The sequence below is a fragment of the Sciurus carolinensis genome, chromosome 2, assembly GCF_902686445.1.
Source record: "Sciurus carolinensis chromosome 2, mSciCar1.2, whole genome shotgun sequence".
NCBI classification, from domain to species: Eukaryota; Metazoa; Chordata; class Mammalia; order Rodentia; family Sciuridae; genus Sciurus; species Sciurus carolinensis.
The window spans coordinates 111,713,648-111,730,755 of NC_062214.1; the positions used below are offsets into that span (position 1 = coordinate 111,713,648).

The following is a 17,108-nucleotide window of genomic DNA, read 5'->3' on the forward strand; positions in this document are numbered from 1 at the left end:
GTTGCTTATATTCTTAAGGCTTGTCAGAGCATAATTGCTATGAAGTTGTAGTTACTAAAAGTTCCTAGTTGGCTCACAGTTCTATCTTACTTTTATAGAATAGCATTTATAAAAATAATAAAGCTATTATATGTCAATATATATTAGTTTCTTGTTAATAAGTTGAAGAAATATATTTCTATTGAAGTAAGAAGATATTATATGTAGGCATGTAAGTGCAAAATTAAACAGCAAAGCATCCTAGCAGCTTGGTGCAAAATTAAACAGCAAAGCATCCTAGCAGCTCGGGAGGTTGAGACAGGAGGACTGCGAGTTCAAAGCCAGTCTCAGCAATTTAGTGAGACCCTAAGCAACTCAGTGAGACTCTGTCTCTAAATAAAAAACAAAATAGGGCTGGGGATGTGGCTCAGTGGTAGTGTGCCCTGCATTCAATCCCCAGTACCAAAACAAAACAAAACAAAAAACAAAACCCAGCAAATCTAACCTCACTGCTCATTGAGTGTAATATTCTATTATATTCTTTAAACATGAACTTAAAAAACTTATTTATTCAGTGATGAACCCCAGTACTTAGTACAATCCGTGGCACACAAGAAGTATTTGTTAAATGAACAAGCAGAATCAGGCGTATTTGAAGTACTATCAATGAACGGTATAAATTTCTACTTTTAAAACTACATAACTTTTATTTTATTTTGTTTTGTACTGGTGGTTGAACTCAGGGACACTTAACCACAGAGCCACATCTCTAGCCCTTTCTTTTCTATTTTACTTAAAGACAAGGTCTCACTGAGTTGCTGAGGCTGGCTTTGAACTTGCGATCCTCCTGTCTCAGCCTCCCAAGCCTCTAGGATTACAAGAATGCACCACCACACCTGGCTCAAAACTACATAATTCTTGAAGATTATTTAATTTCTTTTCTGTTTGTTAGTTTAGATCAAATTTAATTAGATAGTCATAAATAATTATAACAAACATTATTTTGAATTGCAAATTCTAATTTGCCTGAGGAAATCCAGATATATCTAATTTGTAAATCGGTGTACATTTACAAAAACCAAAGCATGCTGGAGCACAACTGTAATGCCATGGACTTGAGAGGCAGAGGCCGGAGGGTTGCAAGTCTGAGGCTAGCCTCAGCTACTCAGTGAGACCCTCAGCAACTTAGGAAGACCTTGTCTCAAATTAAAAAATAAAAAAGACTAGGGATGTAGCTGAGTGGCAAAGTGCCCCCTGGTTCAATCCCCAGAACCAAAAACAAACAAGCAAACAAAAAAAAGCACTGTGTTTAACTGTATTCTATACACAAATCAAGAGTCAATGTGATAAAATTTGAAACCTAAAGGCAATCTTGATTTTAGGCACTACATATACATCTTCTTTTGAAGATTTCTCTTGCAATCAATTCATGATATCATAATCTAATAATCACTGTTTATTTCCACGGAGAACTTACTTCTTGATAAGAATAGTATGAAAGCATTTCATATATATGATAAATACTCATTTATATTTGTTTCTACCTACTAAGTATTATTATTATCCCAACTTTATGGATATGTAAATGAAGGCTGAATGACTTGCCCAAGGTTATACAGCTAGTGTTTCAACCAAGACTGAGTTTTAATGTTTTTGGTCAAAGCCAAAACTCTTGTACCCATGTTAATGCCATTAATTTGTTTCCATGCCAGTGTTACTCTAATGAAAACCTTGCCACACAGACTATTTGCTTGTTAAACAAAAACAAAACCCACACAGAAAAAAATTAAAACTTTCTTACTCTTCTATCTTTTGTCGAAGAAGCTCACAATCTTCTCTATAAATCTGTATCTTGGGTCCATAAACATACTGTCTTAATATCAGGTCTTCTGGAGTAGGTGATGTGTTTATAGTAAACTGGAAAAAAATAAATCAGTTCCTCAGAACTAGTATTGTGAGGATGAAACCATGTATAAGAAACAATTTGAATTTCAGAATGCCTATTTTAGTAGGAAGTCATACAAAGAGGACTGGGGGTGTCGCTCAGTGGTTTGGTGCTTGCCTTAGTTTGCATGAGGCCCTAGATTTAATCCCTAGTACTCCAAAAAAAAGAAAAAAAAGTTACACAAAGCAAGAAACTTTTGAACACTCTGTGAGCTCTTAAAACTAGTAATCTGTAAATCACAAATTTCAAAATCCATTCCTCCACAGATGTTTAGCAGAACTACGGCGATTCCACTCATACAGGATTCAAAGTGGTTCAAAAATGGCTATTATTTTAAGAAAATCAATACCTGAAAATTCAAACTTCCCAGGGACCCCATTATTTTAAAAAATAAAGCCAATTACATATATAATTCTATTCTCCTAGTCTCTAATCATGTTTCTTACTTCTATCCCAGACTGAACTCAAAACTTTTCTGGTATACCCCCATTTGTAAAGTAAGACAGTGACAATCTAGTAATTTAAAAATGTTTTATAGCTCTAGCCCAATGACTTTTCAATGTCCTTGATGCTATATTAGAAAAATAAAGTTGGTTCCTTGTCACATTACTTATAAAAGCCAAACAAAATCCCACAACTGTCCATTATTCACAGGCAGTATAGCACTGAACAAGTCATCAAGGTCATACAGGGTAACTCAGCAAGACCTCGTCTCAAAATATAAATTTAGAAAAGGGTTGAGGATGTAGATCAGTGTTAGAGCACCTGCCTACTGTGTGAAAGATACTGTGTTCTATCCTGAGTACTGAAAAACAGATGTTCCCCCAATTCCTCACCCTAAAAGATATTAGAATAGATGCCCACAGATATCAACCTCATTTCCCATGGTTCACATAAATTCCATCTGTTTTTCCTACTTTGGGATTTTCAAATCCCTTTTCCTGAGGTGGGATGAACCCTCTCTCCACCTTGAGTTTGTTCCCATATCTAGTTCCCTATCACTGCTCCTCCTGATCCTCAAGGATCAATTCCTGAGGTTCCTATTCCTTCTCTACCCTGCTTGCATACTCTCTGCTCCTATTGGTCCTTTACCATCTTCTCTGCTTATTGTTGGTTCCCTGGTATTCTATCTGCTTTTCCCATAAAAGGTGCAGATCCTGAATGCACCCCTACGTTCTTTTCTCCTCCCTATCTATTAGCTGAGGCAAGAGATTACTAGTGGAAGGGATAGCTAAGGTGATAAAAATAGAGGCTGAAGCCTAAATGAGGTGAGCACATCCTCTCAGTTTCACATACAATCTCCTGGAATTGATTATTTTTTTCTAAACAAATTTATTGAGATAAAATTCACACATCACACAATTCACTCACTTAAATATTCAATGAAATGATTTTTAAAATGTGTTCATAAGGTCGTGCAACCATCAACCATTATTTTATTTTGGAGTAATTTCTTTCCCCCTAAAGAAACCCTTTAACTATTAGCTATCACTCCCTGTTCTCCCAACCCTACCCAACCCAAGGTAAACACTAAATGAACATTCATTTACAACTTTTTATGTAGACATATGTATTCATTTCTTTGGGTGTATACCTAGAAGTGGAATTGCTATATCCTATTCTGTTTAACTTTTGGAGGAACTACCAAACTGTCTTCCAAAGTGCATCATTTCACGTTTCCACCAGCACTGTATGAAGGTTCCAGTCTCTCCACATTTAAAAAAAATTTTTTTAGATGTTGATTTACCTTTATTTTATTCATATATATATAAAATATATATAATATATATGAATATGTATAAATATATATATATAAATAATATAAATAAATAAATAAATATATATATATATAATATATATATATTGCTGAGAATCAAACCCAGTGCCTCACACATGCTAGGCAAGCATTCCACTACTGAGCAACAACCAAAGCCCCCCAATTTCTCCACATTCTTGTCAACACTTGCTATTTTCTTTGTGATTATAAACACCCTAGGGAATTTGAACTGGTAGCTCCCGTGCTTTTCATTTGCATGTCCTAACAGCTAAAGATGCTGAACATAGTTTCATGTACTTATTTACCATTTGCATATCTTTCTAGAAAAAAAGTCTATTAAAATTATTTGACCATTTTTAGATTTTATTTTTGAGTTGTAAGATTCTTTATATATTCTGGATTCAAGACTCTTAAGAAATATGATTTCTAAATGTTTTTTCTCAACTTATGGGTTGTCTTTTTACTTTCTTGTTGTATCATGTACAGCACAAAGGGTTTTTTGTTGTTGTTCTTTTGTTGGAGACTAAAGCACAAAAGGTTTTGATGAAGTTCAATTTTTAAATTTTGTCACCTTAGTGTTTTTGGAATTGTACAGAATTAATTTGTGTGTTTAATGTGAGGTAAAGTTCAAGGTTCAATTTTTTTTAATGGATATTCAATTAATACACCACCACAGATAGGAGAGATTACTATTTTTTTTTTTTTTTTTTTCTTTGCAGTGCTGGGGATCAAACTCAGGGCCTTGTGCTTGCAAGGCAAGCACTCTACCAACTGAGCTATCTCACCAGCCCTGTTTTCTTCTTTAAAAGTTAGCTAGTACTCATTTGGTCCTAGAGATAATTGCAATGTTAAATTTAAAAATAAACTTTTTAATGGTAATTAATTTTTCAGTTCTTGGCTTAATTTTGGTAATTTACATTTGTTAAAAATCATTTAGGTCTTAAAATTTGTTGTCAGAGTTGATGGATTTAAAATGTATTCTCTTTCAGTCTGTGAACAAGTCTTCTTTCTCAATCTTAATCTTCCATTTGTTGTTGTTTGTTTCAGACAAGTCTTACTATGTTGCCCACATTAACCCAGAACTTGTGGGCTCACATTATCCTCCTGTGTTAGCTTCTTGAGTAGCTGTGACTGCACATGCTAACCATGATGTACAACTTACTCTTCCATATTTTAGCTTTCTCTTTTTTCTTTTTTTCTTTAGTTGTCAATGGACCTTTATTTTTTATTTACATGTGGTGCTGAGAATTGAACCCAGTGCCTCACTCATACTAGACAGGTGCTCTACCAATAAGCAACAACCAACAGATAATTATTTCTTAATTAGGCTCTTGAGGAATTTTCTTATTTTATCATTTTCTCACAGTATGTTTTTGAATTTATCTTTTCTACCAGTTTTCATATCTATTTCATTAGCTTCACCTTTTACCCAATATTAACTGTCTTCTACATTTTTGTGGTTATTTTATTGTTCATTTTCTAATTTCTTAAAGTGAATATTAAAAGTTTCTCTTTCCAGGCACAGTGGTACATCCCTGTAATTCAGTGACTTGGGAGGTTGAGGCAGGAGGATTGCAAGCTCAAGGCCAAACTAAGCAATTTAGCAAGACTTTTAGCTACTTAGTGAGACTCTGTCTTAAAAAGGACTGCAACATCTCTAGCAATTAGAGAAATGCAAATCAAAATTATACTGAGATTCCATCTCACTCCATTCAGAATGGAAATTATCGAGAATACAAGCAATAATACATGTTGGTAAGAATGTGGGGAAAAAGGTATTCATACACTGCTGGTAGGAATGCAAATTGGTACAAACACTATGGAAAGCAGTATTGAGATTCCTAAGAACAACTGGAATGGAACCACTATTTGACCCAGTCATCCCACTCCTAGGTTTATACCCAAAGGACTTAAAATCAGCATACTACAGTGATACAGCCACATCAATGTTTAAAGCAACTCAATCACAATAGCTAAACTATGGAACCAACCTAGGTGCCCGTCAATAGATGAATGGACTAAGAAAATGTGTATTTATACAATGGAATACTACTCAGTCTTAAAGAAGAATGAAATTATGGCATTTGCTGGTAAATGGATAGAACTGGAAAATATTATGCTAAGTGAAATAAGCCAATCCCAAAGAACCAAAGGCTGAATGTTTTCTCTGATATGTGGATGCTAATTCACAACAAGGGGCGTAGGAGAATAGAGGTATTTTGAACTAGAGAGGAGAATGAAGGGAGGGGAGGGGACATGGGGTTAGGAATGATAGCAGAATGAATCTGATATTATTACCCTATGTGCATATATGATTACATGACCTGTGTAACTCTAAATCATGTACAATCAGACAAATGAGAAGTTATACTCCATTTGTGTATGATGCATCAAAGTGCATTCTGTTTTCATGTATAAGTAATTAGAACAGATAAAAAAAATAGCATGGGGAGCAGGAATTCCCATCATAAACCATCAAAATCACAAAAAGATATAAAAAGGGTCCTTAAAAGATATTTAACTTCACTTATAGTAAGCAGAATGCAAATGAAAGCTATGAGATACCATCTCTTTTTTTTTTTTTTTGGGTGCTGGGGATCGAACCCAGGGCCTTGTGCTTGCAAGGCAAGCACTCTACCGACTGAGCTATCTCCCCAGCCTCCACCATTTCTTATTTATCAGATTGGTGAAAATTCAAAACCTTGATGATCTATTAGTGATGCTATGGGGAAATGACCTCATACATTGCTGGTGAATGTGAAATGCCATCTTTATAGAAAGGAAATTGGTAATATACAACAAAATTTTATGTACACCCTTTTTAAAAAAAATAATTTTAGTTGTCAATGGACCCTTTTTTTTTAAATTTATTCATTTGTGGAACTGAGAATTGAACCCAGTGCCTCATACATGCTAGGCAAGTGCTTTACCACTAAGCCACAAACCCAGCCCATTATGTACACCCTTTAAAAAAATAAATTAAAAAAAAGGGGCTAGAGATGTACCTAGTGGTAAAATGATCAACCTCTATTACCAAAAAAACACCCAACACAACAACAACAAAAATCTTTATTTTTAGATTCTTTTCTATAACAGCCACGCTTCTTAATTTCCAAATAAGTTATGCTTTATGTCCAATAGATTTGACATTAGATATTCTATGTCATTTGCTTTCTAAACAGTTTTTATTTCTTTTTTGATCCAAGAGTTATCTAGAAGTGTTTCATTATTTGTAGTGCTGGGGATCAAACTCAGGGCCTTGTGTATGCCAGGCAAATACTCTACCACTGAGATACACCCCAAATCTTAGAAATGTGTTTTTTTTTTTTTTGGTATTTAGAACCCAGAGGTGCTTTATGAGCCCTTTTAATTTTTTATTTTGAGACAGGTTCTCACTAAAGTTGCTAAGGCTGACCTCAAACTCGCAATCCTTTTGCCTTAGCTTACTAAGTCACTGGGATTACAAGTGTGCACCAGTAATGGCACACTTAAGAGGCTGAGAATATTTTAGTCCTTTTGTTAGTTCTAATTTTATTGGATTAAGATCATACAATGTGGTCTACAAAACCTCCACTGTTTTCAATTTGTTAGTTTCCTTTGTGGCTTAACACATAATGATTTTGTAAATGTTTGGCAGACTTGGGATAGAATGGTGAACAGCATGTGTTTGGCGTGAGGCCCAAGGTTTAATCTCTACCACCAAAAACAAAACAAAACAAAACAAAACAAAAAAAAAGGTTTGATAGACTTCAGAGAAAAAATATTCCTATGTAAGTGATATAGTTTTCTATTAGTCATTTATATTGTTTTTTATTATATGATTCAAATATTTTATGATCTCACATATTTTTAGTATTGAAAAAGTTTATTAAAAATTCTGTTAAACTTGTATTTTTAAAATGGGGGAAAGCACTTTTTTTTTTTTTTTTGCGGTGCTGGGGATTGAACTCAGGGCCTTAGAGCTTGTGAGGCGAACACTCTATCAACTGAGCTATCTCCCCTGCCCAGCACATTATTTTTATAATCAGGAGAAAGTGAAAAAACATGTTAAAGAATAAGAAGAGATTAAAATTGTCTTATCAAAATCCATAATTTTGGGCCAGGTGTGGTGGTATATGCCTGAAATCCCAGCGGCTCAGGAGGCTGAAGCAGGAGGATCACAAGTCTGAAGCCAGCTTTAGCAATTTAACAAGGCCTTAAGCAACGTAGTAAGACCCTGTCTCTAAATAAAATGCAAAGAGGGCAGAGAGTGTAGCTCAATAATTAAGTGCCCATGGGTTCAATTCCCAATACAAAAAAAAAAAAAAATTCCATGATTTTAAAAAATTCCATTTTTAGGTAACAAAGGTACTTAATCTAGGGTTAGGGTATAAGTATATTTTAATGAGATAATTATTTTGCCAGGAAATTATACTTACTTTGGCTGGGAGATTGCTCTGCCGGGGTTTTTGTATTAAGATGTGGACCTGAAGAAGTATAAAAAACTCCCTTATTGTTATTCTTCCATCTTTAAGTTTCTGAGAAAATAAAAAATGTTTGCATGATCATTCATGGTGACCTTACTTAGAGTATAACCAAATTGCTTGATTCTAAATAGCTTAAACTACTTTGCAAATATTCATGAAATTATCCAGATTAGCAGGCTATTCACAAGCAGGTTTTATCTAAGATTATTTTTCAGGTTATTCAATAAGAATAGAATTTAGAGAAATCAAAACATGTGAATTGAGTCTTCATTTCTACTTGCTATTGTCTGGGTGTTTTTCCCCTACAAAACTGATGGTGAAACTTAATTCTCTCAGTTACATAAGTTAATGATATTTGGAAATGAAGCCTATGAGATACAGTAATAAAGATTAGAGACAAGATCATGAGCCTCTATGAATGCATTAGTGGCTTAACAAGATGAAAAGAGGTCCAAGTTAGTGAGCTTGCTCTGTCTCAACATGTGATGTCCTGAGCCACTTTAGGATTCAGCAGAGTGCCTATTAGCAAGAATGCCCGCCTCACCAAATGCTGAGCTGATGCCAGTGCTTTTCCCATCTTACAGAACTATGAGCTAAATAAATCTCTATTCTTCATAAATTACTCAGTCTTGGGTTGGGGATATAGCTCAGTGAGAGTATGCTTAAAGTCATGAGTTCAATCCCCAGCACCATGAAAAATATAATAAAATGAAAAATAAATGATCCAGACTGTGGTATTCAATTATAGAAAGAAAAAGTGGACTAAGATATTTCATGTAATTAATTGCAATGTTGAGACCTGAACAAAGGAAACTAGTCTTCTGTACATTTGAAATAAAATTTTAAAAATTCTTAAAAAAACAAGAAACTTAGTGCATTACAAATGAGAAATATTTTTAACATACCTCTCTCAAGTTCTCTTCACAAATAGTGTCTCTGAGAAACCGTGATTCCATTTGATTACTGCGGTATGCTAGAAGTAAAGCAAATTCATGTGATAAACAGGTCGAATCTAAATTGTGAACTTAAATTTTTGTTATCTTTCAGATTTGTGTGTTGTTTTGTAATCTTGAAGCCATCTACTGGGATGTTTCTGGGAAGGCAGTCTAGCATGGCAAAGTCTATTATACTTTTAAGGCTCCATTCAATGTTTCCCCACTAGTTATAAGCCTTTGAAAGAAAGAAAACTCTATTCCTCTATACCACAGCACTTCTCAATTCCTTAAAATAACTAAGAATTAAAAATAAACTAAATACTATTTTACTTTTAGACTCTATAATGCTGAAAAGGCTTATGCAACATTCAAATATTTCCTAAATGAAATACATTTCTAATTAGTCAAGAATGCAGATGACTATAATTAATTAGCCTTCAAAAAGATCTTACTACTGAAATCCAGTGAGGTCCCATCAGCCTTGATTGAATCCAGAGAGCTGCTGCAACTAGATGGGGTCCTGTTCAGGCTTTTAATCAATACACTGTTAACATTTTTATCTATATCCCCTTCAGTATGGTGATCGAAAATCTGAAATTAACAATTAAGAAACATCATCAGAATAGTTATGACATTATACTTAAAATGACTAAGTGATGAACACTAACAAAAACACTACTTTTAACATAAAAATTTACCTATAATTCATATGAAATATCTCAATAAATAATGAGACTGGCAACCCAGGTCTTTAGGTTATTTAAAAATATATGTAAATAACTCTATGCATCATACTTTGTAAACTGCTTCTCAAATGTTATAGCCAGAGCCTAAAAGCTACTAAATGTCAACCTATCCAATTATTTAACTACTAGCCACCAACAGCAAGTCTATATCATTGCAGAATACGACTGGAATATTGACTATGCACGTGGCCCTGGCTTGAGTACAGAAAACTTGGTACTTTCCTTCTCATCATTTAAGACTACCCTTGACTAACATCAAATAAATTATTTGGTCCTTTTTTATCATTTCCATTTTTATCATTTGACTTCACAGATTAAAGTATCATCTACACCTACTTACTTACATATGTTTTTTGAAGACAATATATTCTTCACCTAAATATTAGCATGCAAGCTTCATAAAAGATTTTTGTGATACATTCCCACTGATGGGATCCCAGCATCTAAAATAGTGCCTAGGGCATAGCAGGTACTCAATATTTATTGAACAAATATAAAATTCTTTCATAAAATATAATTCAGATTTCTCTATTACTATTTTTTTTCAAAACTTCATGACTATTTCCTCATGATCTCATCTTAGAAACCACTGAAATATCTTCTGTCTACAGCCATACCACTCTGAACATGTCCAATATCATCTCAAATATCTTCTATGCTTAACTTACGGGGTTCTCTTTTGTTGTTGGGGATTGAACTCAGGGGCACTCTACCATTGAGCCACACCCCCAGTCCTTTTTATTTTGAGACAGGTCTCACTAAGTTGTCAGGTGGGCCTGGAGCTTCTGATCCTTCTCCCTCAACCTCCCAAGTCTCTGGTATGCACAACTGCCTGACATTTATGTGGTTTTCTAACAGTTTAAGCTTTTAAATATTTTCCCCACCTATAAAACTTGATTTGAATGATAGGTTTTATTCCAAGTTATCCAAATCAATGTTTCTCCATGAAAATGCTTGACCAGGGCATTCTCCTATCCATTAAAGAAATGGACTCTTAGCTTCTACGTATCTTCATTATCCAAGAAAATTCAGTCACCCTTTTCTTGTTGCAGTTTAAATAGAAATGTTTTTTACTCCCCAACTATTTATAACACTGAAGACTTTTCAAACTACATGTGTCCTCCTAAGAGATTCTCATATACAAAACATTGATAAATCACCAGAGGTAACAAAATATTTAGAATTATACAGTTTCAACATTGGTTAATTCTGCTACTTTCCATTTTATTTTTTATGCTATTTGTCACTATAAATTATGCTAAAGTCTGATAGTCAACTAACTCTTGAAGATTCTATGCAAGAGCACTTCTCCAGGCCCATAACTATATGTATTTGACTTAATACTAAGATTAAAATTCAAGGGCTGGGTTGTAGCTCAGTGGTAGAGCATTTGCCTAGCATTGTAGGAGGCACTGGGTTTGATTCTCAGCACCACATATAAATAAATAAATAAAGGTCCATCAACAACTAAAAAAATATTTAAAAGATTAAAATTCAAAAACACCCACAAGTTTAAAAAAAAGAATTCCAACTCAATAACATTTCTTAGGTCAAGACAGAGCTCACCTCCTGATCTTGTATAGTATCACTAAGCTTAATATCATATTTTATGATTTTTTTCTCATTCTGCACATCATCATCTTCTTGTACCCAGGTTCTTTTTTGGTTATTGCAGGTTCCTTCCATTTTGTTTTCAGATGGTAAAATCTCTTTTTGATATGTCTCAATCAAAGTCTTTTCTTCAATTTCTATGCTAATAGTGTCTGAGGAATTAATCTCACCAGGACATATAGGGAGATTTTCCTCATTTATATATTCAGATGGACTTAAGTTTAGGTTAACTGCAACAGATTCAGTGTCTGAATCTTTGCTGGAGATTTGCTGAGTTTCTAAATTATTTAAATCAGTTGTGTCTGCTGGAATCTGTTGTAGGTCATCAATACCAGTGACACTGCAATTTCTCTTGTTTGGCAATCTGGGCAAAAAGATTCCCAAAGAACATCTCCTCATTTTATCTTTAACAACCATTTTCAATGGTACAGAGGTAGTGTCAGCTCCATTAGGAGGATTTTTATTTTCTTCATCCCAATTATCTTTAGCATTGGTGGAGACTATGTTAATACTATGTATTTCTGTAGGTTGCATTATACTCATATTATGGTGTGCCTTATTTCCTAATTCAAGTAGTTCTTCTTGAGGTAGTATATGAACAGTTTGAGAATCTAAAAACTCTTCAGTTTTTCCATTCGAATTATTCGTATTTGGGTTGATACTACTAAGACATGGAGCATTAGAAATAATTATATGATCTGATGCATCTCTAGCATTGGAATAGGTTTGAATGATTTGTGTAGTCAAGTTTGAGTTACTGTGAAAATCGATAGCTGTATTACATTTAGCTGTTTGATTATTTTCTTGTAGTTCTTTTTTATAGGCTATAGCAAACTGTTTCTCATTATTGAGCATTTTAGACTCACTTTCGTATGTAGGTGCAGAGGAATTTTCTGTAATAAAATTTAAGCTCTTATTTCCATTTTTAGACAGTATTGCTTCAGTTTTACAGACAACATTCTGTCTGTTTTGAGCTAATGGAAGTTGATGGGTTGAGAGATGAGGCTGAGAAACATCACAGATATCATCAACAATGGCCTCCATTTGATCCTTTGGAAGCTTAAAAGATACCCGCTTTGAATTAAGTTTAGTCATCTCCCCCAGATTTTGACTATTTACTAACATTTGATTAGCTAATAGATTTTGAGGCTTCTTAATCTGATCTTCATCTTTGAGCAGGGTCATGGCACAGTTTAAATGTCCTCTGGAATCAGTACAAATAGCTTTCTTTTCTAGCAAAGAACAAGGAGAGAGAGGCAGTCCCTCCGAGTCCAAGTGATATTTACTGGCTAAATTATCTGCACAGGCAAGGTCATTTTGCACTGGGCAATCAATGGCTTTCTCTTTATCAACTAAGGATGTAATATTTCCCTTTAAATTATAGACAGAGGAAATAACATTTGATAAACAGGAAGACTTATCAATGGATTCACAAATAGCTACAGGACTACTTATAAAATCCACATTTCTTTTATCTGTACTACTTAAGTGACAGCTTTCAATTTTGGCCTTTTCCAATATACAGGCCTGATCGACAACTTTCTCCATGACCTCTTCATCCATAGCAGTTCTACAGAATTTGATTTCCATTTCACTGTGATTCCCAGACAATGTACTAGTAGGATTAAGGGATACTGTATGATGCTTTTGCTTAGGGTAAAGAGCAATTTTATTTTCTACATCCAAGGCTTGTTTTTGAATGGTTTCTTGAATATAAGTATCATCCTTAGGAAAATAAACATTCAAGTTTTTTCCTCTTGCAATTCCAAATTTAGGGTACTCTTGAAGAATTTTCTCTGTGGCCTGACAATCGATGAAAACTGTATGGGACTTGGTGACTTCCAGGTCATTGTAATTATCTACAAACATTACAGTTTTGTCCATAGGCCTAGTAATTTCATTTGGTAAGTCAGTTTTACAATCTGAGGCAGTTGTGTGACTTGCAGTGATCTCCATGTCATCATGCCCATATGAATACGAAATAGTTTTAGATGTTATGGTCAAAGGCACCAAATTGAAGTCTTCTTTGTCTTCTAGGGCACTTTTATTACTTGTTCCTACCACACAACTCTGGGTAATAGTCATCTCACTTTTACCATTTCCTGAAAATGCAATGGTCTTGTCATTTTTGAGTCGAAGACTTTTTCTTCTCTGACTTTTACCTGATAGATATTCATTCACAAATCCAGGCTTTTGCACATCATTGATATTTTCCCAAGTGGTTAATTTAGACACTTCCACACTATCATCAGCTTTAATTGCTACACCTTTTTCTATAGGACCAACATTAGACCATTCATCCAGTCCTGTTAGCTGACTGCATTTTGCTGTTGGATGATTACTTTCATTGTTTTCCGAAAAGAAAACCCTGTCATCTTCAGCAATAGATGCCACTTCTGGTTTTCGTAGGCTTTTTCTTTTAGATAGTTCAAAGGTAGATGTGTCTGGAAGTACAGTTCTCTTCTGTGCTTGGTAATCAATGAAAACAGTGTGAGACTTCGTCATTTCTAGTTCATCAAGACTATCTACAAACATTACAGTTTTGTCCACTGGCCCACTAGTTTTTTCACTTGGTAAGCAAGTTTTACATTCTAAGGCAGTTGTGTGACTTCCAGTGATTTCCATGTCATCCTGGCCACATGCATACAAAATGGTTTTAGAAGTTCCTGCCAAATGTGAATCAAGTTTATCTAATAAAGGTCTTTGCTTTATTTCTACTGTGTAACTCTTGGTAATATCCATATCATTCTCATCACCCTCTGAAAATACAATAGTCTTATCAATTTTTAGCCCACCAATACTTCTCCTTCCATGAATTTTGACTTTTTGTTTTTCCATCTGAAATTCAGGCTTTTGTATGCTTTTGTCATCTAATACATCCCTATCACTAGATATAAATAAGTCACTTTTTTCTATAGGACTTTTATCACATTTTTCAACATCTGTAGTGACTTGTCTATTTACTCCTGTGAGCTGGCTGGTACTGTGTACTAAATTAGTCTCACTAAGTTCTTGTAATTCAGAAGGGCCAAAACCAATGACAACAGTGTGGCTCTTGGTTAGATCCATACTTTGGTTCTCCTGTACACCATCAGCCATCTTGTCATGAGAACAGTCAGGTGTGGGATCATCTGAATTTTTCCTCAGTGGCTCAGGAAGTTTAGAATTCTGGCCTAGTATAGATTTCACCAGGTGACTATTCTCAGCAGTATCATGATTTTTCACAGCATATTGCCCTTCTGATGCAAACAGTGGCTTTGTGGTAGAAAACAAAGACTGCTCACTTAAAACTGTATGTCTCTTATTTCCTAGTACTACCTGTTTATCAAGAACTGCACCAGAGTAGACTATATTATGGTTTATTGCTGTGTCCTGATTAAAGTCAGTTGATGGAAGAGGATCCTTATTAAGATGGGGCAAAAACTTCACAATTTGATGATTTTCTTTGTTTTGGATGTCAGGTAGGATGTTTTTAGATATGTTTGGTTGTTGGGATGGTTTGATATGATTTTTTATATTTTTTTCCCATTCATCCAAAGGGCTTTTGCTTTGATGAGATTTACTGCTATTTTTTGTTACTAGAGTATAAGATGCAAGAGGAGCATGACATCCTAAGTTACTTGCGTGACTTCTGGTCAAATTCGTATCTTCACTTCCTAAGAGTTCAGTCTTTTGGTCAGTAAATGAAACAGATAAAGGCTTTGTCAGACTCTGTCTTTCATTAAATATATTAGCAACTGAGCTACAACTTGCATTCATTTTCTCCTCTTCTGACACAGTTATGTGATGCTGGAGCATCATATCTTTCTCAGATATTGATGCAGTTGCTATCTGTACATGTGCCTGATCTTGCTTAAAAATTTGGTTATCTATTGCAACTGTGTGACTCTTGGTAATGTCCATGCTATCTTCTCCTGAACAAATAGTTTTCTCTATGAGAAGAGGGATACCATCTGGATTGGGACACATTTTAGAATTACCATCATGCTTCAGCAAATCTTTCTCCTCTCTCAAACTTGACAGGCACTTGGTTAGTTCCATGGCATCATTATGACTAGAATAAAAAACTGTCTTATAACCTTGAATACCTGGACTACAATATATAGATTCTGGAATCATGGTCAATGTCCTGGCATCCTGATTAGGGATCTGTATGACTGTTTGAGTGTCTGACTCTATGATATGACTTCTGGTAATATGTATTTTGTCTTGAGGGTTTAAGGAATCTTGAACAATAGCATTAATTTTATTTTGAAAGAATGTTTCCTTTCCGGGAGCTTCACAAACTGTTGTAACATCCAGTTCCACATTCTGAGTTTGATTTTCTTTTTCGGATAAATTATCTGCTGAGGGTAAAATCTGTACAGTGTGGTTAACTGTCAAGTCCATACAGTCATTGCCATAAATTGTAATATCACCTTTCAATGCTCTTAAGTTGGCCTCACTGGTTGCCAGAGTCTGAATATTCGCTGTATGACACTGGGTAAAATCCATACCCTCATCTTGTTCTTGGAAGATTCTAGTAATATTACTACTATTTTTATCAACCTTAAAAGGTACATGCATTTGGTGTGTAGAAGAGGCAGAATTTGATTCTTTGGGATAAATAAGTATCTCAGAATTTTCTTTATCGGGTCCTGTAGGAGAAACACTATATTTTCCTGTTTTCAATCTTTTTATAAAATCGCTGGAATTTATTTTCTTTTCTGACGAAGTGCTTTGATCCATTGATAATTCGTTTTTTATTCTTGAATCCTCAGCATTGTGCTTTAAGTTTGCCAGAAAGGACTTGGTATCTATCTTGGTAGGCTTTTCACTTTTGGTACAGTCTAAAAGGCCTTTGGTAATCATCACAGTGTGACTTGCTGTAAGGTCCATCCGGTTTTCATCTGAAAAGATAACTGTCTCGTCACCTCCATGTTTCCCTTCATGGTTGTGTTCTATAATTGGAAACTATAATTAAAAAAAAAAAATGATATCAGACCAAATGTAAATTTTTATAAAAGTAATGTACAACATGTTCCAAATAAACAATTCTCAGTGATGGTTTCATGATACTGGTGTGTTTGAATCAATGGTGTGGTATGTTGTACAAGATTTGTTGTTAAAATGTTTTCTAAAATCTGAATAATTTATATTTTAGTGTTTCAGAAAACTAAAAATTCAAAGTTAGCTTGGCACAGTGGTGCACACCTATAATCCTGGTGACTCAGAAGGCTGAGGCAGGAGGATTTCAAGTCTGAGGCCAGCCTCAGCAACTTAGTGAGGTCATAAGCAACTCAGTGAAAACATGTCTCAAAATAAAAAAATAAAAAAGGGTTGAGGATGTGGCTCAACCCCCTGGGTTCAATCCCTACTTACAAAAAGAAAGCAGGGTGGCGGGTGGGGGGGTGGGGGTGGGAGGGGTGTCGTGCAGTGATTAACTATTCTTAGTTAATGGAAAGACAGGAAGTTTTCCCAGTCTGTGGCTTTCATTTTCATAAGTCATCCCTCAGTCACTCCATTACCATTATTTGTGTTTTAACTATGGAGATTAAAATGTGAAGTTACTTGCATGAATTCATACCTCTCTTTGTTGCATCTGGGTCTGAATGGGAGCACAAAGCAAGGTATTCATTCCTATTGAGAAAAAAGAAAAAAAATTGTAGT

At 34.7% G+C, this 17,108-nt stretch overlaps 1 protein-coding gene across 2 annotated transcripts in view; it reads right to left on the reverse strand.

The window, feature by feature from the left end:
- Window positions 1–17,108, reverse strand: part of Knl1 (kinetochore scaffold 1) — a 57,007-nt gene that overhangs the window by 15,910 nt on the left and 23,989 nt on the right. For both annotated transcript variants that reach the window (XM_047541855.1, XM_047541856.1), the window contains exons 9-14: window positions 17,026–17,078; window positions 11,415–16,412; window positions 9,555–9,693; window positions 9,073–9,140; window positions 8,120–8,218; window positions 1,781–1,896 (exon numbers count right to left, since the gene is read on the reverse strand). In XM_047541855.1, coding sequence (XP_047397811.1) covers window positions 1,781–1,896; window positions 8,120–8,218; window positions 9,073–9,140; window positions 9,555–9,693; window positions 11,415–16,412; window positions 17,026–17,078 — 5,473 coding nt within the window. The remainder of the gene's footprint in view (window positions 1–1,780; window positions 1,897–8,119; window positions 8,219–9,072; window positions 9,141–9,554; window positions 9,694–11,414; window positions 16,413–17,025; window positions 17,079–17,108) is intronic.